The sequence below is a fragment of the Myotis yumanensis genome, unplaced genomic scaffold, assembly GCF_028538775.1.
Source record: "Myotis yumanensis isolate MYYU_CA2020_CCGP unplaced genomic scaffold, mMyoYum1.0.hap1 SCAF_17, whole genome shotgun sequence".
NCBI classification, from domain to species: domain Eukaryota; kingdom Metazoa; phylum Chordata; class Mammalia; order Chiroptera; family Vespertilionidae; genus Myotis; species Myotis yumanensis.
Window position 1 is genome coordinate 11,815,778 of NW_027223768.1, and position 23,638 is coordinate 11,839,415.

Consider the following 23,638-nt stretch of genomic DNA (forward strand, 5'->3'; position numbering starts at 1 on the left):
AGTGAGTCAGCAGGGCCATTCCCCAGAGGTCCCCAGGCCTCATCCTAACCTCCAAGCTCCTGTCTCTTGCACCTGAACTAGAGTTTCCACATCAGGTTGGGACATAGCAGACCACTGGGCATGGCCACTGACTCCTAAGCAGACTGCTTTGCATAAGGGAAGGAGGGACATGATTGAAGAATTCATAGGAAGGCCTCATCATGGAAGGGAAGGCAACATTGCCCAATTTCCTGCTGGCTCATTTCATGGTGGTCACCATCCCTGAGTACAGACAGTGGCTTCCTTGGTGGGCTCAGGCAGTCCCTAGAGTGTGGGGCTAATGCCAGAACTCAGAACTCTGACCTTGTCTCTTCCCTCACCTGTAGGTGAGGTGCTATTCACTCTGTGCTACCTGTCACAGTGGGTCATGCCACCTCTTTCTCTCCTAGCACTACACTGAGGACCCCACATGAAGATGGAACTGAAGTGACCCTGCTTCCCTCCCCTGAACTTCAAGTTCACAGGCCCTGCAGTGACCCCAGAGGTCTAGTAGTGGAGTTAGGAGGGAGGTTTTGAATCAGGCTTTTCTGGGTCATATCTTGAGCTTGCTGTCTATTAGCATTGTGCACATAGGAACTTAGCTTACCTCTTACTCCCTCAATTCCCTGTCCTCAACATGAGGGTAACAGCACCATCTCATAAGGATTTGAAGGTTTAGGAGGAATGTCAATATGACAGGTAAGGTGATGCGTGGTATAGTTATGGACTTATAAACCACTGGTGGGAGTTTTTGTTAGATGTCAGACAAACTTGTAGAAGGACTGGGTGATGAGCAAACATAGACGATGCTGCCTTCAGAGACCCATCCTCTTTAAGTTCAGAAACCCAGTTTTCTCTACCACAATTCCTGTGCTTTTAAGACAATCCCATTGTCTTCCCAACCACAGCCCTAGATTTCCTTAGCCACAGAATAATCCTCTAGAATAGTGCAATCCCTTGGGAGTTGCCTGGCATTATACAGGAACATGATGAACACACACTCCTAGGTGTGTGCCACCCACCTGAATGAGGCAATGGTCCAGGAAGCAGAGAAACAACATGGCCTAAGGGCTCCCAGTGCCTGGGAGGAGCCAGACTGAGCCTTATAAAGGGACCAGTCTTTGCCCAGATGCACAGCACACTCACCTTCTCCTCAGTGACACCTCGTCAGCTCCGGTAAGTCTGCACCTGTTTGCCAGGGGGGTTCGTCAGGGCCCAGGGTGTTCTTCTGTGTCCAGGAATAGGGAGAGCGGTGATGGGAGAGGATTCAGGAACCTGTATCCAGTCTCAACTCTGCCTGTTATGGGTCTTTCCAACTTGAACCCACTTGGTCCCAAGGGCCTATCTACAACAAGATGTCTGTACTGATGCTCCTATTGCTCCGTTGGCTCTTCTGTGACAACTCTGCTGAAGCGTCCCTGGTGGGAGCTCAGTATATGAACCTTCCTCTGCTTCTTGTCTACTTTTCTCTCTGGAATCATCTGACTCTCAGGCCATGGACTTTGCACCCCAACCTCTGGGGAGAGTGGGTGGCTCTCCCAACGTCTTGCAAATTCTCCTAAACACAGGCCTTGGATGCCCACTCACTTTGCCCTGGTGAGGAGACTTGCCACTGCGTGATTCAGGGACCCATAAACTAAGGTTTTGGACCTCGTCACCAGCTGAGGGAATGACCAGTGACCTTCTGTGCCCTGGGCTCAGCTAAGGCCTTGGGAAAGTTGACAGAAGGCCTTAGGTGTTCTCACTTAGGGACATAACAGGGAGGATCTTTCTCCCAGATTAGGAGACAAAGGAAGTTTTTGTTAGATGCCCACACATGGGAGCCATGCACATTTCTTGAGAGTTTGGAAAGTCTGAGATGTGAGAGCTGCACTGTCCAATTTCTCTGCTTGTGGTCCAGACTGTTGGTGGAGGTGATGGCTTTTGGAAGTCAGATCACTTTACCTAAAAGTGTTGCAGCCTTGGGGTTCTAGATAGCAGGGAGGAACAAAGGTCATCTGAAGGAGCCTATCTGCTTGCATTCCACCCAATAGCCTAAAACTGAGGCAGGTATTTCTGTTTATTTCAAACATGATGCCAACACTGGTCAGCAGTACTTCTTTCCCACTGGTGGGGATGGTTCAGGATACCTTGTGGGAGCTCAGGACAGGGCTGTATATCTTTGCTCACACTCACCATCCTACTCACACTCACTGCTGGGAGCCTCCAGGGCCCATTTCATTTAGAGCTTGCTTTACGTTCAGGATGGGCACCTCAGGGGTCTCGTTCTAAGAACAGCCCAGGGTGGGTCAGGCCAGACTAGTCAGGAAGTTATTTTGTCCCCATGACTCTAACCCTGACATTGACCCTGGAGGAGATGGTGTTGATGCTCTTGAAGAGTAGAGTCATCCAAATGCTGTGTTTGGCTCAGGTCCCAACTAAATGTCAGTAATTTTCCATGTGGTTGTCCCCTACCCTCTCTGCTTCTGCCTCCTGTGGTTCTGTCCACAGTGGGCTTCTGTATTCTCCTCCATCTCCTCTGGGAATGGCCCCAGCCTTGGTCACACTCTCCTCCTTATGAGCATCGCATCCCACCTCCTAGGCTGATACAGCTCTTTCTGTTCCACCTGAGCCTCACTTCACTGGATGCTCAGTTCCCACCCCGTTGTTCTGAATTAGGGACCCTCATCTGGGGGGAAGAATAACAAGGTCCCCGTCTTTCTCTCTGGCAGCTTCCTTGAAAACCAAGATGAGCCATACTCCAGTTGAACAGTCTGTGATGGACTTGATCGTCCTGTTCCACAAATACACCAAACCTGATGACAAGATTGACAAGCCGGGCCTGCTGAAGATGCTGAAGGAGAATTTCCCTAGCTTCCTCATGGCTTGTGTGAGTCTGGGTGACTTCTCAAGGTCCTGCAATGGCACAGGACGCTTTATTGTGGGACCTTGGTCAAGTCAACCCCATTCTCTCATCCTCAATATTCTCATCTGCAAAAAGGCGTAAGAGGACTTTCCTGACTTCTTATCAGGACGAAAGATATGGTACAGATGGCCAAGTGTGAAGGCATCTGGAGATCAAGGGTAGTTATCAGCTGTTCAAATAGGGGAGTAAAGAATGGGTCCCCTCCCACTTGTCACTCTCCATCTAGGACACTGAAGCCTCTAGAAGCCGCCATTGGGTTCTCTGATATCCAATGGAAGGTGATAGAAATTCTACGGCTGATAACATTTAATACCTTTCATAACAATGAAAAGCTCATTTGTAGACCTGATTTAGCCTGATAGTTAGAATATACTGAACTGATTACAAAAAGAGAGGCTACTAGGTGACACAGAGTGTAGGTGAGCAAAAGAAGGCTCTGAGCATGGAAGATTCAGGAAGGCAAATAGGAAATAGGAGAGGAGGGTTAGGAATGAAGAGACAAGGGGGAGGGCCTATCTTTAGTTTCTGTGTAGAACTTAGGTAGATGGAGTCATAGAAGTGGGTTGGAGGAGCAGTTCTGGGTCTACAGACCACCCACCCACCAGCTCATTGATCAGTGAGGCTCTGGGCTGAGTCTGCCCACCACCACTAGGTCTCTCTTTCATGCTGTTACTTAAACCAAGGAATCTCCCTCAGTGACCTGCAGGGTAATGCTAATGTTCCCCTCATTCCCAGATACCCTCCACTGGCCCATACCAGCTACACCTGTATGGCCCCAGATGCTTCTCTCCCCCTCTCTGCCTCCTCCTCCTCCTCCCGTTCCACCCATAAAGCTTTTGAAACTGAATTTATGTTTTCCACAGGAAAAAAAGGGCAAAGATTTCTTGGCCCATATCTTTGAGGACGAGGACAAGAATCACGACAAGAAGATCGAGTTTTCCGAGTTTCTGTCGGTGTTGGGAGTCATAGCCACCGACTACCACAATCACAGCCATGGAGCCCCGCTCTGTTCTGGGGGAGGACACTGAGTCCAGCCCAGCCTGAGGCCTCCAAGAAACAATAAAGTGTGTCTTTTGCCCAGATACACCTGTTTCCTGCTTTTCTTTGGCTACTTATGCTGTCAAAGCTGCCCCTTCTTGGTGAATGTAATTGTGGATTCTCCATGGGGGGACTTACCCAGGAATGTGCCAGGAGGGTGCCCTCCCTTTGGCCCCCAGCATAACTGACCACCTCTCTCAGCAGGGCCTCTGTCCACCTCTGCCCATGCTCCCTAGTGCAGCCAGCGTGCCAGATCCCAGGGTCAGCAGTGCAGAGCATTCTGCTGGCCCAGCCATGCTTTTCCTTCTCAAGCCATGATCAGCATCTGGGGATCCAGGAACTGCAGGGAGCAGGAGCCGTGGGAGATGTGGACACGGTGCCTCATGCCTACGTGCTCCTGCCCAGCATGACCCCAGGGACAAAGGGGAGATGGCACCACTGAAAAAGGCATTGGGTGGCGGGCATAGGGGCCACATAGACACTGTGAATGGGACACTCATCAGTACCCAGAGGACTGGATCCCTTGTCCTGTGTCCTGGGCTTTTGAGCTGTGTTCTGTCCCTGTGCATGTGTGTGTGTGTGTGTGTTTTAGCCTGTGTGGGTGTCCTTGTGGAGGTGAGAGCCACCCTGTCTGCTGAGCTGATCCTCTCAATGATTTGCTAAATGCTGGGAGCTGGGTGTCTGGGGAAAGCACAGAGTGATGGCTGTTCCAGGCAGGAGAAGTAAAGCTAGTGCTGGAGTCCAGAGAGTGTCTGGGCAGCAAGTGAGAAGACAGGACTGAAGAGGAAAGGGAGGAGAGTGCAGGTAATGATGAGCAGAAAGCTCATGCTGAGTCATCAGTGACAGTCCACTCCACTAGCCATGGAAAGAGGCGTGCCATTACCCACACAGGGCCCTTCCCATCTGCCTCTGTCCTTCTTGGATCTACAGAACCAGCTCACACCTGGAGCACTGGGCCAGCTGCTCCTTTCAGAGCTGGAGCATTGTGAGCCCACAGATGTAGAGGCAGAAGATGAGGAGGTCTGGGGGTGGAAGGTTTGGGTGCCTGTGGGTCTAAGCCACACAGAGAAGAGCTTCCAGAAGCTAGGGTTCGGCAGGAGCAAAGTGTTGCTCTGATCTCTGTCCCCATGACCTGCACTCTGAGAAGACTTCCTGGGGTGGGCTCTGGAAATGGAACTCCATGGATGGATAGCAGAGATGTTCTGTCTTTAGAAGACACATCGAGGCAGTCATGGTGGTAACATGTTCTCTTCTGGGATCTACAGAACCAGCTCCAGAGCAAGTTCAAAAAAGACCTCAAGAGGCAATGCCGACTCCAGTGGCCTCTCCAGAGCCAGAGCGGTCTCCGGGCACAGCTTTCACTGACCTTCTAGAGGCAGAAGAACCACCTGCAGTGTGTGGGCAACTCGCTTCAGCTCCTGTGAGGCCTGTGGTCCCTGGTTCTGGGCCGCAGTGTGTGTAGCTGCCATGACAGAGAGGGCTCCCCCTAGAGATCCAGTTTTTAAATATTTGTGTTTATCTTACGTATACTTAAAATTTTACTAGTAGTTTTTGTCCTATGCAGTTAAAATAAGATGTATTTCACATGAAATATAATAAAATGTTAATAAAATTTAATTTAAATAAAATGCAATTTGTCTATGATCCTTCATAATGTACATGCCAGCCCTAACCTGTTTGGCTCAATGGATAGAGCGTCGGCCTGCGGACTGAAGGTTTGCGAGAGTCCAGGGCCAGCGTGGCTTTCGCGGATTCAAAGACTTGGAGGGAGAGCTGACGAGCAAATGATACACACAAGATGGAATACTAATTTTTATAATTACCGGGGGAACCAGAGGACAGCCTAACCATGAAGGTCAAGCTCTCTCTGTTGCTCCATTCCCAGCTGTTTTTATTAGCTCGAATACACAATTGCCTTTAGGAATGCAAACAGACATATCAATGGTAATGATTAGCAAACAGTAAGATTGTCAGGTCTTGGGGGAGTTTGCGTTAGGCCATTGAGTCAGCAGCAGGTAATAAAATGTAGATATTCACCCTGTGAATATCAAAAGGAGTCCTGGTCAGCCTCCTGCCAGACTTCTCACATTTATATCAATTACTGTTGATCTTGGTCTGCAGCAAAGGTTCCCAGGTTTGATTCAGGTCAGGGGCATGTGCCTTGGTTGCAGGCACATCCCCAGTGGGGGGTGTGCAGGGGGAAGCTGATTGATGTTTCTCTCTCATAGATGTTTCTGACTCTCTATCCCTCTCCCTTCCTCTCTGTAAAAATTCAATAAAATATATTTTAAAAATGTACATGACAGCAACATTAAGTACATTCACAATTTTCCACAACCACCACATCACATCACAACCTCTCTCTAGTCCCAGAGCCTCTTCGTATGGCTGTGGGAGGTACTGGCAGTGAAACAGTGTGGCTCAGGCAGAGGAAGTGGTGGAAATTCATTTCTATCCTTCCCCCTAGCACAGTGGTTCTCAACCTTCTGGCCCTTTAAATACAGTTCCTCATGTTGTGACCCAACCATAACATTATTTTCGTTGCTACTTCATCACTGTAATGTTGCTACTGTTATGAATCGTCATGTAAATATCTGATATGCAGGATGGTCTTAGGCGACCCCTGTGAAAGGGTCGTTAGACCGCCAAAGGGGTCGCGACCCACAGGTTGAGAACCGCTGCGCCTAGCACGTAGCACACAGGGCAAAATTTGGAAGAAATGTCAGTGTTAAGCAAGAATTAACCTTGAATTGTATGAACCTAACATAATTTAAATGGCTACTGGTAATGGATTAAAGAACAAATGTTGATGTATGCAAGTAAATGATCACTATGCACTTGTTAAAAATTAGGCTCCATTCACTGAGTGTGTGAGCAGATGTCCACAGCACAGTATTAATGAAAAGACTAGTTGTAACACAGCTGTTGAAGGAGATCATCACTGTGTATTGGGACAGTATGTGGGGGGTTGTTTTTGTCCCAGATTGGAAAAAAGGCAGGGTGAAGGGGGTACAATATGAAACCTTTACCCCCAACAAGCTCTGTGTCAAAAATTGATTTTTTTTTAAGTGTCAAGCTGTTATCTAGCAATTGTCCAAGGTCGTATTGGCACACCAAATTCCTTAATTAGGTGGCTTCTAGGTTTTTATTTTTGCTATTTGGCTATAGAGATTGCTGTGGTCAACCCCTACTTATTGCTTTTTCTTACCAGACTTATTGTTTTTTAAATACTTTCTTGGGATCAATTCCCAGGGGAATGATGGCTGAATCTAAGGTATTCCATAAATTCTCTGTGACTCTAGCTTGGCATTGCCGAATTGTTTTACCTCTTAGACACGTGAGCCATTTTTATTTTATTTTAGTATATTGATGAACCACTTATTTGCCGAGGAAATCATTATGTTGGGTAGATGAAGGCTCACCCTGTAAACTGGAAGAAGTTTGGCTTCAGTATTTACCTGTTTCTCTCAAATCTTCAGGGATGTGGAGGCTTAATCTCTGGTTCAATAACCTGCTCTTTGGCGCCCCCTTCTGGGAGATTCACTCACCCGCTGCGTGCCCATCCCAGGGGAGAAGCAAGGCAGAGGTAGAAGGGCTGGCTGGCTGACAGAAAGCTGGAGATGGGGGAAGGAGTTCACCTGCCACTCAAAGGCCCAGGTGGTAGCTGTCTGGAGGCCAAGCCTACACACCTGGCTTCTTTTAGAGGAGGGCCATTTCCACACAGCAGTCGATTATTGCCTTATAATAAAGCCGTTCCTACCACTTGTCTCTGATCTCCCACCCATCACCTACCATCTGAAATCCAGTGCACAGGGGAAAGGTGCAGCTCTAGCTTGGCACACGGGGCCCTTCGCATCGGCCTCCATCCTCCTCTCCAGCCCTGTGTCTCCTACCTGCTCTTCATGAACCCCGTGGACACCTTCCCCTCGCAGGCCACCCACTTTCATACCCCCACGCCTATGACCATGCGGTTCCTCTGTCTGGAGTGCTGGTCCTCCGTGCTCCTCGCAACAACATCTTCAATCCCACCTAAATGTTGCCTCAACTGAAGTGTTCCTCAACTCTCCAAGCAGACGGTGTCCCTTCCTGGGTACCCAGGGTGCCCTGTTTGTGCCACTAAATCAGCAGTGTTCACAGTGTGTCACTGTCCCCTCCGCTCGTTCCTGCCCTGTGAGCTGGCCGCGTGTCCTACTCCTATTGCCTGGAGAGCCCTGGAACACTGCGGAGTCTTGAGAAATATTTGTCGGATGAGTGACTGTCCTTCATGACGGTGGAGTCTGGGGGTTCACTAATTGAGGTAGGACATGCCAGGAGATGTATTGGAGCTGTGTGTGTAGCCCCACCCAAGCCCTGGAGCTGGGAGGATGAGCTGGAGGCAGGGAGATGGATAACCTTGTGACCTCGTGTGAGTCTGAGATGCTTCAGATCAGGCTCTGAGGGAAGGTGGGTCCCTGAAACTGGCTGAGTGCATCTTAGGGAGCAAGTGCCTGTGATGTCATCCCAGGAATGCAGTGAAGGCTCAGCTGTGCTGCCGAGGAACCTGTGAGGAGTCACAACACTGGCTGCCGTCATTGGAGGCACCGAGGATGGGCAGGGAGGGGCCTGAGACAAGGTGGGCAGGAAGGGAAGGGCTGGCCCAGAGGAGGTGCTGCTCTCTCTCCCCGATTCTCCGCTGTCCGCAGCTGCTCCACCTCCACATCTCTGGAGTTGGCCCTTGTCCCGCGGCCATCAGAGAGCCCCGCTGCCATGACGGACACGCCAGTCGAGGAATCCCTCTTCCAAATCATCCACAGCTACCACCAGTACGCGGCCCGGGAGGGGGACGTGGAGACCCTGTCCCTGGAGGAGCTGAAGGCGCTGCTCAGGGACAACGTGCCCCGCTTCATGGAGAGCCTGGTGCGCGGGGCCTGGGGGCAGGTGGGTGGAGTGGAAGGTGGGTTGTGGGGTTTGAAGTGAGGGTTTGGTACGGGGAGCATCTCCCAGGAGCATTTGAACTTAGGGGAGGGGAGGGCTGAGGCAGGATCAGCGGCCAGAGGGAGGACCGCCCTGGCGGCTTTTCCTCCCGAGACTCCCTGCCTGGCCCCACTCCAGCCCAAGCATCGCTAATCCCTGAGACGCCATCCGAACCCCAAAGCCCTTTGTTGCTCTGCTTGTTCTGCTTCCCCTGAGAACAGGTCCTAACCCTTCCCTCTGCCCCTCGGCCCTGCCCAGCCTGCCCTCGAGCCCAGCCCCTTCTCCTGGGGTCCAGCACAGCCTCCTCCTACCCACCCCCACGCTGGGGAGGATCGCTGGGTTAAATGGGAGCCTGGAGGGACGAGGTGTGGGCAGGTAGGAAATGGAGCTTCCCCTCCCCCTCTTGTCCCAGGTTGTCTCAGACCAGCCTAGGGGCCCAGCCCCGAGTCTAGGCTGCTCAGCCATCCTGCTCAGGCCTGGAATCTCCTCTGCCATCAGGATGAGCCATGTGATTACCCGGCTCCTGGGGATGCAAGGCCAACCCGAGTGTCTGCCCTCGGTGCCATGCCCCTGGGTGAGTCAAGGCTGCTCATCCGGGACAAGCACCCCTCATCCCTGCAGGTCTCCCTTGCCTCCCTTTGGGGAACATCTGAGAGAGTCTGGTCCTGGGCTTATCGGAGCGCAGCCACCAGGTCACAGAGCGGGGACGGGGGCACTGTGATTAGGCCCCTGTTTCTAGGGAAACCTTTCTACCTGGGTACAGGGCCCACGGGGCAGGCACCTGGGCACAGGGTGGAGATGGCGGCCTGGGCAGGTGGGCTGAGTGAGGGCAGCCTGGGAGAGCTGCCCCAGGCAGGAGGCCTGTGCACTGTGAGGTCAGCCAGCTCTGTGAAGGGGACAGATTAAAGGAAGTAGCTCATGGACAACGTGCCCCGCTTCATGGAGAGCCTGGTGCTCGGGGCCTGGGGGCAGGTGGGTGGAGTGGAGGGTGGGTTGTGGGTTTGAAGTGAGGGTTTGGTACGGGGAGCATCTCCCAGGAGCATTTGAGGGTGGTGGGGGGGACAGAGGGTGCCAGTCTGACCCAGGGTGGGAACTGCCCTCCAGGCCCCCAGCTGTTTCCTGAGGCAGTGACTTCCCTCTCCGGAGGCTTTCTGAGGGCTGCACCCTGGGTCCCAGCCTCCAGCCCAATCCTGCTGAAACCTGCTTCACTGCCCCTGCCCTGCCCGGGGCTTGCCTCATCGTCTCCTGTCCTGTCTCCTCCATGCACGCTGACCATTGACCTCCTCCCTGCTGTCCCTTCCACCTCGAAAGCTCCTTTGCTCTCCTACGCCACCCCCAGTCCTTAGCCCTCAGGGCCACTGCTCTGGGCCATCGGACAGTCCCAGGGCCCATGGCGGTGGCCTTCCCCCATTCTGCACTTCCCTGAGGACACAGGCCAGTTGCCATGATCAATCCTGGGCGGATGGCACGCCCTGCGGGAATCCGACCCTCTGGGTGCCGACCTGCAATGGTGCTGGAGGTGCAGCCTGAGGGACAGGTGGGCGGTGACTCGGCTTCTCCCGGTGTGCAGCCCCAGGCTGGGCGGCCCCTGCAGGTGTATGTGCAGCTGGGAAGACAGGCTTAAAGCCCCCAGCAGAGGGCAGCCCTGCTCAGCCACTAGCCGGCCAGCCAGCAAGCGGTGCCCAGTCTGCACCATCTGTCTGCCCATGCGGCCCAGGTCCAGGTGCCCGGCACCCCGTGTCCCTTCTGCCTGATTCTGCCGCTCAGTGTCCTGGCCACCGAGTGAGCGAGGAGCTGTTTCCCGAGAGCCCCTGGCAGACAGGGCCAAGTTCCTCACCAGGGGGCGGTGGAGCCGGACCATCTGCCAGGGCCGAGTGCCTGGGGGCTGGCTGACCCTCTGCCTCCTCCTCAGGGCCGGGAGAAGCCGTACTTCGTCACCGAGCTGTTCCGGGCAGCGGACAAGGACAAGGACAACCAGATCTGCTTTGACGAGTTCCTGTACGTCCTGGGCCAGCTGCTGAGGGACTACCACCTGCAGTACCACCGGCAGCTGTGCGCCCACTACTGCGCCCGGCACAGCCTCTACTAGAGGGAGCGGGCAGCCCCCCAGGCCTGCCCCAGGAGCCACGTGACCCAGCCGGGCGGCCCAGTGGAGCTCTGCCACGCGTGTCTGCGTGAGCCCATGTGTGTGCGCAGGCATGTGCATGGGTGTGGAAGGACACCAGGGAAGGAAGAGAATAAAGCAACTTCACAGCAGTTTCTGGTGTCTCTCTCTTCATGGTTAGGGTGTCAGTGATGGGTCCAGGGGGGAGGGTTTGGATCCCCAAATAAGAGGTCATCTATTTTGGGTGAGAGAGAGATCCTCTGCCCCCAACAGCCCCTGTCTGAGGGGGGAGGCAGCCCCTGCTCCCAGGAGCCCCTGTCTGAGGGGGGAGGCAGCCCCTGCTCCCAGGAGCCCCTGTCGGAGGGGGGAGGCAGCCCCTGCTCCCAGGAGCCCCTGTCGGAGGGGGGAGGCAGCCCCTGCTCCCAGGAGCCCCTGTCGGAGGGGGGAGGCAGCCCCTGCTCCCAGGAGCCCCTGTCGGAGGGGGGAGGCAGCCCCTGCTCCCAGGAGCCCCTGTCGGAGGGGGGAGGCAGCCCCTGCTCCCAGGAGCCCCTGTCGGAGGGGGGAGGCAGCCCCTGCTCCCAGGAGCCCCTGTCGGAGGGGGGAGGCAGCCCCTGCTCCCAGGAGCCCCTGTCGGAGGGGGGAGGCAGCCCCTGCTCCCAGGAGCCCCTGTCGGAGGGGGGAGGCAGCCCCTGCTCTCAGCCTCTGTCTGAGAGAGAGGAGTCTTCTCTTTGGGGAGCTGACCCTCTGACACGAGATGCTGATCACTCCTTCAGGTACCTACATGGTGGGACAGGACAGGAGGGCAGAGGCACACTCGACATGGACCCTGGCTTGAAGGTCTCTGTCTCTGGATGAGAGCCCCAAGGATCAGTGTGCAAAGGGAGCGCCTGGGAAGGGGCCAGGACGGGCGGGAAGATGATGCTGGCAATTGCCTGGGGTGTGGGGTCAGGGCCAGTCTGGGAGGTAGACCGTGAGGTGGGTTTTGTGCCGCTGAGTCAGACAGGGACCAGGGCAGAGCCAACAATCCAGCCTGTTAGGGGGAAGAGCGATGAGTGGCACTTGGGTGACTGTCAATCAGGGAAGTCTTCCTGGAGGAAGGAGGGCTGGGTCTGGTTTTACTAATAAAAAATGATGATAGACGCGGTGTCACTCCAGCTCAGGGCTGCTGGTGACTCACGGATCCCAGTCCTCCCTGGCCCCTGACCCCGCCCAGCTGAGCCCTGCCCCGCCCTGTCTGTGTTGTCTGTGTTTCTCTCTCCGAGAGCTCGGGAATCTGATGCAGGATCTCTCTGGGAGGGTCTCCTCTGCCTTGGGCCCTGCGAGGCTCATCTTGGTGGGTTTCTTCTCTGAGGATTGTCTGGGAACCCACACCCTAAAGTTACTGTGGTAGAAACAATGAGTTTTAAGGGAATGATGGGCCATCATCCTCATTGCTCCCCTGTGCAGGTGATTGGGCGGGGGGGGGGGGGGGTGTCATTTAAGGGCCTTGGCTGGCTCTCTCCCAGCTGGGTCTGTGTATCACAGAGGAGCAGAAGTGCCCTGCAGGTTGAGCGGGGACCTTTGTGTCTGGTCAGTCAAGCTCTGAAGGGGGTTTTGCCCTGCTGCTCCTTGGTGGGGCTCCGTCACCATCCCTTCCACACTTGCCCGTCTGCCAACACTTGCCTTTTGGGACTCAGCTGGGTCCCCACCCATTTCCCTCTGGACCTTCCTGCGCCCCCCGCCCCCCTGGGGCCTGAACTCCCTGTGGAGGTGTGTGTCCTGCTGCACCGCGGTGGGGCTGCTGTCTGTCCTCCACCAAGCCAGGGGCCATCCTTCCCACCGGGCCAGTGTCAGCACACAGTGGGTGGTCCGCCCTATTGGAGGGAGGAATACAGGAACCCGCTTGGAATCCCCATGGGCCTCGTCCTCACGTCCAGAGACCCAGGCCGTCCTTCCCTGGGCCCAGGGAGGATTCTTCCTGCCCGTTTCATCGGAACCGAGTTGGGTTTCATAGGCCATTGAGTACTAAGGGGGCATCTCAGCCCCGTCCTCCTCGCCTTCCTCCGGCCCCTTCCTGGGGGATTTCTTCAGGGCCCTGCCTGCCGGTCCTGATTTCGTCAGCCTGGGCCGGGCCTGCGCAGGTCTGTTGGGACACACACACAGAACGGAGCTCTTTCCTGTAAACAGGGCCAGGTTCTGCTCCCCCAGGTTGCCCCACAACCCACAGTCTCATTGCGGGCTCTGCCTTTCCCCCAATATGCTTGCCCAATTCCCAACATCCTCTGCTATCCGGGGCAACTCAGCCTGGCTCTGGCTCGCCCCGAACCCCTCCCTCTCCACCCCCCCCCCCCAGGCCGTCTGTCTGGAGGGGCATCTCTGGGGGAGGCAGGTTCCGGCCTTGCTGCTCAGCATGGAATCCTGGGAGGAGCTCAGGGCTCCTGTTGTCTTGAGTCTCCCTCGTTGCGTCTGGAGACTGTTTTCCTTAATCTCTGGGTGAAGAAAGCTGTCCCCACAGGGACCATTCTTGGGGGGCGGGGGGGAGCTTTAAAAAAGGCATCTCCCGCCTGGCCATGGTGGCTCAGTGGTTAAGCGCTGACTATGAACCAGGAGGTCACAATTCAATGCTGGTCAAGGGCACATGCCCCAGTTGCAGGCTCTAGGCTCTATCCCCACTAGGGGGCATGCAGGAAGCAGCCGATCAATAATTCTCACTCATCATTGATGTTTCTATGTCTCTCTCCTTCTTTCTTCCTCTCTGAAATCAATAAAAATATATTTTTAAATGGCACCTCCCGAAGGTCAGGGTCTGGGAAGGCATCATCTGCATCAGCCCCCTCATCACCCCACTGAGAGAGGTCAGCGTGAGCTCCATTCGGGTAGGTGAGCAAGTCCTAAGGAGAGTCTTGGGAAAGCCAGCTTGCTTGTTCTAATGCCTGCTTTTTGGCACCTAAGCCCCCAGACAGAGCAGAACACACGCCCATAAGAAGGAGGTTGAGTAACTCCCCGTGCCTCTGTTTCCTCATCTGTCACAGAGGGGTAATTGTACCTGTAACACCCACTTCACAGGGTTATCAAGTGAGATAGTGGACATAAGAACACTTTGAAAACATGAGGTGCTGTTTGGGGTCCAGTGCTGTTATATCAGGTCATAGAGGAGAGGACCTGAGGAATAGCTAAGCACTAAGTGCTCCAGCCTGAGCTGAAAACATGTCGCATGTCAGAGACAGTCCTATTTTCCTGAGAATGGGGCTGCCTGACCTCCTGCCAAGGAAGTGAGACTGCATTTGGTTGGTGGATTTATATCCTGCCTTGCTCCAGAAGTGAGTTAAGGTGGCTGGGAGGGGATAAAGGGAACTTCTGCTTTGGGTAGGGGATAGACCAAGCATTCCATTTCGCATTCATGTTTACCCCAAGCAAGTGTTAACTGAGCACCTAGTATGGACCAGGTCCTGGGGTTGTGATGTGGTTTCTGCTCTGAAGGGGCCCCAGGTCTCAAAGAAAAGACAGACGATAAACAGATGGGTCCTAGTGTAGCAGGGCAGGTGCTGTGATGCATGGGGATTTGGGTAACACGGAGGAGAGAAGAATTAACTCGGTGTCCACAGGGGTGGAAGGAGGCTCGGGGAGGTACAGGGGTGGCCACCAGATGGTGCCTGGGCTGGATCAGGAAGGATGAGGAGGACTTGACGGGCAAAGAGGCATTCCAGGGAGTGTCAGGAAGTAGATGATATCACAACATGTCATAAGTCACCTAAGGCATTTGATGCACTGAATGTGTGTCTCCCTGTAGGCCTCAGTTTCCTCATCTGTAAAATGGGAATTAGGGCAGCACCTACCTCATCAATCTGTTGTGAGAATTAGGTGGATCAATGGAAGTAAAGCACTTACAATACCAAGTGGCACCTGGTAAAAGCCCAATAAATATTAGCTACGATTTTGCTATTATTTGTTCTTATTATTGAGTGCTGTTGCTATTATGGCGTGTGCCGGGCCCTATGCTGGGTGCTGGGGAAGCAGAGGTGGATGGTCCTGTCTGGGTCCTCGCGGGTTCACAGTCCAGCTGGGGTTTCAGGCACATTCACGGGGCAGCAAAGGTGCTCTACCCTCACCCGATGCTGGCTTGCTATGCGCTGCTCGAAGCACGTTACACAGTTTTTTGTAAACTTGTTATTGAAACGTTGTACATATTAAGAAAAGTCTACAAACCCTAAATATTTTGCATCTATTATTCATCTTTACAACAACACTCTATGGTAGATTCTATTTCTTTTTAGGTGGAAACATTACAGTTTTTTTTTATTTTTAATTGTGGCAAAATACACAGAACATACAATTGACCATCTTGACCATTTTTAAGTGTATAGTTCAGTGGTAAGTACATCCATGTTCAAGCTCCAGACCTGTTATCTCTCATCCTGTCACTAAAACTCTGTACTCTACTCAACAAACAACTCCCGTCTCCTCCTCCCTCCAGCCCTGGCAACCACCATTCTGCTTTCTGTCCCCATGAATTTGACTATACTGGGTATATCGCATAAGTGGAATCACAGAGCTTTTGTCTTTTTGTGATTGACTTATTTCACTTAGCATCATGTCTTCAAGGTTCATCATGTTGCAGCTTGTGTCAGAAGTCCTTTCCTTTTTAAAGGCAGAGTGGTATTCCATTGTATATATACACCACATTTTATTTACCCATCCATCTGTGGATGGACACTTGAGTTGCTTCCACATTTTGGCTATTGTGAGTAATGCTGCTATGAACGTGAGTGTACAAATATCTTTTTGAAACCCTGCTTTCAATTATTTTGGATATATACCAGAAGTGGAATTGCTGGATCATGCGATAATTCTGTCTTTAATTTTAAAAAAAATATGTTTTTATTAACTAGAGAGAGAGAGAGAGAGAGAGAGAGAGAGAGAGAAACATCTATGTGAGAAAGAAACATAGATCGGTTGCCTCTCATATGCACCCCGACCGGGGTGGAACTTGCAACCAAGGCATGTGTCTTGACTGGGAATCGAACCAGCGACCTTTTGTTGCATGGGACAACGGTCAGGGCATGTTTTTAATTTTTGATGAACCATCATACTGTTTTCCACAGTGGCAGCCTCATTTCATATTCCCACCAGCACTGCACAAAGGTTCCAGTTTCTTCACATCCTCCCCAATGCTTTTATTTTTTGTTTATGTTGATAGTTATTTTCTAGTTATGTTGGGTATGAGGTGCTGTCTTACTTTGATTTGCATTTCCCTGATGACTAGTGATGTGAAGCATCTTTTCATGTGCTTATTGGCCATTTGTGTATCTTCTTTGGAGAAATGTCTAAGTCCTTGGCCCATTTTTCAATCAGATTGTTGTTTTGTTGCCGTTGTTAGGTGATAAGAGTTCTTTAGATATTCTGGATATTAACTCCTGTCAGATATATGATCTTTAAATATTTTCTCCTATTATGGTCTACTTGAAGTATTTTAAACCTCTACTTAATAAGTGAGGCAACTAAGGCACAAAGAGAGTAAGTAGTTGGCCTAGGTTACATAGCAACGAAGCTACTGACATATTGAAGCCCAAGGTTAATTCCATCTACTTCCCCCAGGAGGCGCTGGTCGCCCAGGCCCTTGTTGACTGTATGAAGGAAGGAGAGAGGAGCGGGGTTTTCCCTGCAGAATCAAGTTCTTGTCAGATTAGACTCTGGAGCCCCAAGCTCCAGGATCTGGTCTTCGCCTCTCTGCCCTCAGCTTCCTCGTCTGTACTGGGTGGGTTCCATGCCCCACCTTCCTGACAAGCATGTTCTGAGGCTCTAAGTAGATTATGTGATTGTGAAGTGCTTTGTAGCCAGAGGAATGGCATGAGGAATCTTCAGCGTTGGAAGCCAGTTAATCTCAGTGGCATTTTGTTGGGTTAGGCAGCAGCTTGCTCCTCCTGAAATCCTGGGGAGTGGGCCACCTCCTCTTCTCCTCTTGGACAGGAAGCACTTCTGGCTTCTCCAAAGTACCCCTCCCCACCCCACCTTCAGAGGGGGTTCCTCTTCAGCCCAGGCTCCTGGGGTTAGAGTCACACAGCCATCCCCCAGGGGGTTGAAGGGCCCCTGGTGTGCTTAGACAGAGGCTCAGAGCCTTATGCACACAGAGGGACCCCAAGCCCGGCTTTGTCTCCCCCGGACAGTGCACCCCAGCTTCACAGGGCAAGAGAGGAGGGGAGGGGTGTAGGCAGCAGGAGAGAAACTGACTGTCCCTTAGCAACATGTCCCTGCAAAGTCCACCCACCCACCAAACAACAGACCATCATGGAATCACCGAACTTTTCATTACTAACATCCAGCTGGAGGACAAGGGGTCTTAACCTTTTCGGGGTCTGGGACCCTCTTGAGAATCTGAGGAAAGCCAGGGAGGAATGTGCTGATGCCCATACACAAAATGATGCATCCACTTCCGTTCCATTCAGAGATGGACAGACAGGACACATGTAGGAGATTAGCAACTGGAACAGCGGGGGACTCGGGAGGGGGCACCTGGTCACCCTGGTCTCTTCCTGGTTTCCCCTGTTGGGCACTACTGCCCGGAAAAAGCCTTCCTCTTCCTCTTCCTCCCCCCGCCCTCAGAAATGTTCAGGCTGTTGTGATTGCCCCATTCACCTGGTTAGGAAACCTGAGGCTGTAGCAACCCTGGAAGGGAGCAGCTGCCGCGCCCTCAGGGGACAGCTAGCCAAGCCCAGCCGCTATAAAAGGGAGTGCCACTCAGCCTGAGTATCTGTCACTTCTGTCAACTGTCAACTCTCAGCGCTGTTTCAGGAAGACCTGGTAAGTGGACTGCCCTGGCTGGCCCCACACTTTGGGCTTCTCCAGGGGAGGCTGGGGGAGCAGGCAGCCTTTGCTGAGAGAGGGGAGGGAAAGCTCAGGGAGGGCTGGACCAAGCTCCGGACCTCCTCGGGAGAAGAGTGAGACAGGGACAAAGAAAGAGCCAGTCCTCTGAGACTTTTAGGTGAGGGCATATTCATTTCCTAAACTGGGCTTTTCTTGGGCAGAGGGTGAGGGCATGGAGTTGGCAGGCACTGTGTGTGTGCATGCATGTGGGTGTGTGTGTGTGTGTGTGTGTGTGTGTGTACCTACCCCCTACCACACTCCGATCCGTTTCATCCCACCCCTTCTCATCACAGCTATAGCATCCTCTGGGTTTGGTTACTTGGATGGTGCAGGCCAGGACAAAGCCATTACTTGGGTTATGGACCTTCTGAGTGTCCCCTTAGTCTTCACTCCACTGTGGGCAGAGGCACCATCCCCACCCATGTGCTTCCCTTCCAGGTGAAGCACATCCTTGGGCACCATGCTGACGGAAATGGAGAACACCCTGAACAATTTCATTGAGATCTACCACAAGTACTCCAAGCTGCAAGGGAGCGACCACGCCCTCTATGGCAATGACTTCAAGAAGTTGTTAGAGGACGAGTGCCCTCATTTCTTGCAGGTGAGGTGTGGCTGGGTGTCCCCTGGCTCTCTGCCTGGCTCTGATGACGCCCGGGGCCACTGGCCCCCCTGCTGCCCCAGGTAAATGGCCATGCTTCAGCTCCCACTCTGATCTTGACACTCTGCTTCTTTCACCTCAATCTTGACAGAAAAAGAATGCAGAGACCTGGTTCAAAGAGCTGGATATCAATCGAGATAACGCAATCAACTTCCAGGAGTACCTGACGCTGGTGATAAAGGTGGGCCTGCACGCCCATGACGAAATCCACAAGGAGTAGCAGGGCCTGCTGGGCCTGGGGCTGGGCCCCTGGACTGGTCCCTGAAGAATAATAAAGTGATTGATACCTCAGGCCTCTGGTCCTCTCTTGCTTTCCTCTTGTGGAAGGAGACTCCTAGGGCGTGGGGGGAGGGTTGGAAAACCCACAGGGACAAAACCAAGCTTCTGTTGCCCCCCACTCCCTATGTCCCATGAACTTTCCGTTCTTACCATGTGTCTGGTTTCCTCTCTGCCTTCCCCCTAAGTGATTTCTGAGTCTCCTCTAGCCCTGGCCCTGAGTCACCGGCTCTAGGACTTAGGGCTCTAAAAAGCCCATGACACTGTAGCTAATGGTCTTCCAAATGGTGATATGGAAACAGGGTGATGTAAGGAAAACTACTGTTCTCTCAACTAAATATTAATTTCCAGCTAAATGTCTTAGATGAGACTCTTGGGAAATTAGGGCAATAACTGCATAGATGTGTGTGTGTGTGTGTGTGTGTGAGAGAGAGAGAGAGAGAGAGAGAGAGAGATTCTGTGTGTGGTGTGACAGGAGGTGGGTGTTTAGAATTCTACGATAAGTAACACTAATAGCCCCTGGCCCAGATTTTGGAAGCTTTCCTTTTCTTTTGCCTTCCATTCTCCCAAGTCAATGAAAAAATAAAGGAATGGGCAGACAGGCCAGTACATTCATTAAACTCACCTCCAAGAACAGGTAACTCAAACGCTGCCCTGTGGGGTGATGGCTCTGGTGACCAATGAAACATCTCAGGGCCTGGTGAATGGGAATTTCAGAACCCAGCCCTGAGCTGGGTTTCTTGCCGCACCTTGGGAAATGTTCTGTTGCCCCACTGGGGTGATGAGGCAGTGGTGTTGGTGATGGAGGTGTATTATACATCTCTAAGTGGAACGGGAGTGGATGCATCATTCTGCGTACGGGCATCAGCACATTCCTCCCTGGCTTTCCTCAGATTCTCAAGAGGGTCCCAGACCCCGAAAAGGTTAAGACCCCTTGTCCTCCAGCTGGATGTTAGTAATGAAAAGTGTGGTGATTCCATGATGGTCTGTAGTTTGGTGGGTGGGTGGGTAGACTTCGCAGGGGCATGCTGCTAAGGGACAGTCAGTTTCTCTCCTGCTACCCACACCCCTCTCCCCTCCCCTCCTGCCCAGTGAAGCTGGGGTGCACTGTCCGGGGGAGACAAAACCGGACTTGGGGTCCCTCTGTGTGCATGAGGTTCTGAGCCTCTGCCTAAGCACCCCAGGGGCCCTTCAACCCCTTGGGGGATGGCTGTGTGCCTCTGACCCCAGGAGCCTGGGCTGAAGAGGAACCCCCTCTGGAGAGGTGGGAGGGAGAGACTTATCATTATCAAATTTTGTTTGCCAAGGGGTCTGTTGATTTTAACCCCACTCGGAAACTGTGGGGAAGGTGACAGAGTGCCCCCTTGGAATTTCCCTGTCCGTGATGGGCACTGGTTGTGAAGAATCGCATTGACCTCGAGCTCTCAACAGTTGATACTCGAGCTCATGGTGCGCAGGGGAGGTGACCCCACTGGCACTGGCCGCCTAGAGAAAGAGGTGGAGGTGAGGGGGGCACCACTGGAAGGTTCAGGGAGGTGGTAGGCGTGGAGACTGTGGTTTACAAACAGGACTGTTTTCATTACAGGAACCACTGGGCAGAGTCAGACAGGCTTGTCGCCCAGAGCAAGGTGATTTGGTTTCCTGTTTCCCCAGCTACCAAAGAAGAACAGGGCAGTGGGAAGTTGAGAAATAAGTTGTTTAGCAGGAAAGCCCATGCAACATTTGGGCCCACAAAGGAGACCTTGGCTCACCAATTGAGGCAGATCCGGCCACTGAGATTTCCGGGGCCTGTGAGGATGACCTGTCAGAAATCTTGCTTCTTCAGCCAGGTTCTCCACCCCAGGCTCCTGACTCCAGGTTCCTCACGGTTGTGACAAAAATCCTAAAGGCAGGCAGAGGATCTGGAATTGGGCAATTGGTACCTAGCAGCTGAACAAATGGGCTTATTCCCATGGAAAGGAAGTCCCATACATTCCTCCACCTGGGAGCCAGACCATCCTGTTGGGGTCCAGATCCCAGTCTACCTCCTGGCCTCCTGACCTGGGACTTCAGCCTAAAATCAAATGGGCTGAAGAAGGGAGGGCAAACTACCAACACGTGCTGGGCTTCTGCTGGGTGTCAGTGTGAATGAGAAATAACATCTCGGACCTGGAAAAAGACAAAATGCTGATTGCTTATATCTTTCATCTCTGCGAAGCAAGTGCGGCTACTTGTTAATCTCCACCATCTGACACTTTTGGGAAATGTCAAAGGTCAGCACAGTATGCTAGTATTTGACTAACAAGTCCCAGTGGATAAAGCCAGTTTACCTGCTTGATGGAGTAATATGATTGGGTAGCCTGGTAGAGATGGCAAACCCCTCACTGTTAGGGTTTTCATCACTCTTTTTAAAGTTAAAAGAGTCTCTCATCTCACTTAAGAGTCTTACTTAGACACACCTTTCCTGGCTGTCTTTATCTATTCTCAAATATTCTTCAAACCAGCTTAAAAAAAACAACAACAAACATCTTTATCGATCTTTCATGAATGAATTAAAATAAGAATTTTGACATGGGCCCACTATGTGTGTTGATAATTTTACTTCTCAGCACTAGACTTTGTGACAGTTTATCTCATTTATTTTTTTTTTTGTAACAACCCTGAAAGAGGTCATCGCTATTTCCGTTTGTATATGAAGAGATTCGGGGAGGTTAAGATAAAATGGACGAATCTGGCAAGTGGTAGAGGGAGGGTTAGATCCCAACAGTCTCTAGCGAGAAACCTGTTAGTTAAGATATGCCATGAAAGCCCTCTCTTTTAAGTAGCTTCCAGCCTGGGGGTGCGTGGAGGGCCTCCCTCTGCCGGCCTCTCGGTCCTCACCTCCTGCATGGTCTCTGCCATCCAGGGGCATAAACCAAAGGTCGCAGGTGCCAGAATGAGCTTCTCTCTGGGGCCGACTCACCAGGCATAGCTCAGGACTTGAGCTACTGTGGGGTTTTTTGGTTTTGTTTTTTTCCTGGTGTGAGCAATCCTCTCTAGACAATACAACAAGAGGATCAGCATTTTGAGTTCCTTAACCTCTTAGGTGTTGTTCCAGTAGTAACTTCCCCTTCCTTCTGGGCTGGGGGCCCTCCCTGGCAGTCTTAGGAGCTGTAGACGTTTCTGTGTAAACAACTCTCTGATTTGCAAAATCACGGCCTGAACTGGCTGCGAAGGCCAGGATATGGACTTTTGGCAACTCTTTCAAAAGATCTGCCCCCAACCTCTCTCAGTGAACAGGAGCCTCCTCTTCCTCCTGTTGAACAGGCACAATTAGCACCAGAAAGCATGAAGGTCTCCTGCAGCCGAAGCCCTTGCAGACCCTCTTCATCAGCCCAGCCCAGCAAGGGCTCCAATCCGGTGTCTTCTTTGGCTCTAGCACATGTCCCCCCTGTGCTTTGCAGAGCAAAATATTTAACCAAAATAGGATGCTCTGGATTTCTTTCCTACTTTTGTCCTAGACCTTTCATGAGGTGCATCTATTAAGACCTAACCGTAAATATCACACTTAATGAAGAAATGATAGAGCCCTAGCCCAGTGGTCGGTGAACTGCGGCTCTCGAGCCACATGCGGCTCTTTGGCCCCTTGAGTGTGGCTCTTCCTAAGCCTGAGGAGTATCCTAATTAAGTTAATAACAGTGTACCTACCTATATAGTTTAAGTTTAAAAAATTTGGCTCTCAAAAGAAATTTCAATCATTGTACTGTTAATATTTGGCTCTGTTGACTAATAAGTTTGCCGACCACTGCCCTAACCGATTTGGCTCAGTGGAATAGAGTGTCAGCCTGTGGACCGAAGGGTCCCAGGTTCGATTCCGGGTCAAGGGCACATAACTTGGTTGCAGGCTTCTCCCCAGCCCAGGCTCTGGTAGGGGCTTGTGTAGGAGGCAACCAATTGATGTGTTTCTATCTCATCAGTGTTTCTCTCTGTCTTTCCCTCTCTCTTCCACTCTCCCTAAAAATCAATGGAAAAAATATCCTTGGGCAAGGATGAACAACAACAAAAAGAAATGATAGACATTTCTCTTTACTGATGGAAGAAGACATGGTGCCCCCATTACCACTTCTATTTAGAATTTGTATTGGAGGACCTAGCCAGCGTTATAAGACACGAACAAATAAATGAGAAGTAATGGGAGCTCTGGAGGCTCTGGCCACATGAAGTAAGCGAATACCCTTCCTCTCGGGAAAGGTTCAGAAATTTAGAAATTCACAGTCTGAGATAGAGACCTCAAAAATCATTTCTCCTGCACTTCCCTTTTCTGCTATCTATTCTGGGTCTCACAGAGAGTTAACTTTTCAACACATTTAAGACATGCTTTCTTTGTCTTCTTTTTCCTCCAGAATATCCTGCCAACCACTTGTGCTGTCCAAAGTTTGGGGGTATCCCATAGGACTCCTTCAAGCCCTCCCCAGACCTTCAGAGCTCTGGAAGCTCCCACTGTGTGAAGAGCAGCTACAGTGTTTGGACAGGTTCAAGCCTCGGACTAATGAGAGGGCACAGTCCTTTCGTGGCCACATGCAAGTCCCAGCTTGGAGGGCAGAGCCCGCCCAACACAATTATAGCCAACAGCTATAGTTGTGAGCTTGAACCTATGGTCCGAACACCTGGCCCCACGTGCCTGAGTGATGTGGGCTTGATAGAGTTCAGGTGCATGTAATTGAGTAGGCTCGAAACCCACCAGAATGTTGTCAACATCTTGACCACGCCCTTACTTTGCCTCGTGGAATCCGGATATAAAATAAGGACACGGGTTGTAGTTCGTGGCACTGTCTTTCTCCATCAGGGAGGGCAGCATCCCACCCAGCCTCGGCTTTATTCTCTTGTC

The 23,638-nt window shown here is 52.2% G+C and overlaps 3 protein-coding genes across 4 annotated transcripts; all 3 read left to right on the forward strand.

Moving 5' to 3' along the window:
* Positions 1-1,159: 1,159 nt before the first annotated feature.
* On the forward strand, positions 1,160-4,005 carry LOC138995791 (protein S100-A7-like). Its single transcript, XM_070396499.1, has 3 exons — positions 1,160-1,194; positions 2,730-2,887; positions 3,787-4,005. The coding sequence occupies exons 2-3, from the start codon at positions 2,747-2,749 to the stop codon at positions 3,949-3,951; spliced, it is 306 nt and encodes a 101-aa protein (XP_070252600.1). The 5' UTR covers positions 1,160-1,194; positions 2,730-2,746; the 3' UTR covers positions 3,952-4,005.
* Positions 4,006-8,415: 4,410 nt separating this feature from the next.
* On the forward strand, positions 8,416-11,050 carry LOC138996005 (protein S100-A15A). 2 transcript variants are annotated; one of them, XM_070396878.1, is made up of 2 exons: positions 8,416-8,878; positions 10,827-11,050. In XM_070396878.1, exons 1-2 carry the CDS (start codon positions 8,708-8,710, stop codon positions 11,001-11,003), a joined length of 348 nt encoding a protein of 115 aa, XP_070252979.1. In that variant the 5' UTR covers positions 8,416-8,707; the 3' UTR covers positions 11,004-11,050. The 2 variants fall into 2 exon arrangements, with proteins under 2 accessions (XP_070252979.1, XP_070252980.1); XM_070396879.1 differs by having other exon boundaries at positions 8,419-8,857.
* A 6,639-nt stretch (positions 11,051-17,689) lies between these two features.
* On the forward strand, positions 17,690-18,807 carry S100A8 (S100 calcium binding protein A8). The gene is made up of 3 exons (XM_070396082.1): positions 17,690-17,795; positions 18,297-18,459; positions 18,608-18,807. The coding sequence occupies exons 2-3, from the start codon at positions 18,319-18,321 to the stop codon at positions 18,734-18,736; spliced, it is 270 nt and encodes an 89-aa protein (XP_070252183.1). The 5' UTR covers positions 17,690-17,795; positions 18,297-18,318; the 3' UTR covers positions 18,737-18,807.
* Positions 18,808-23,638: the final 4,831 nt, after the last annotated feature.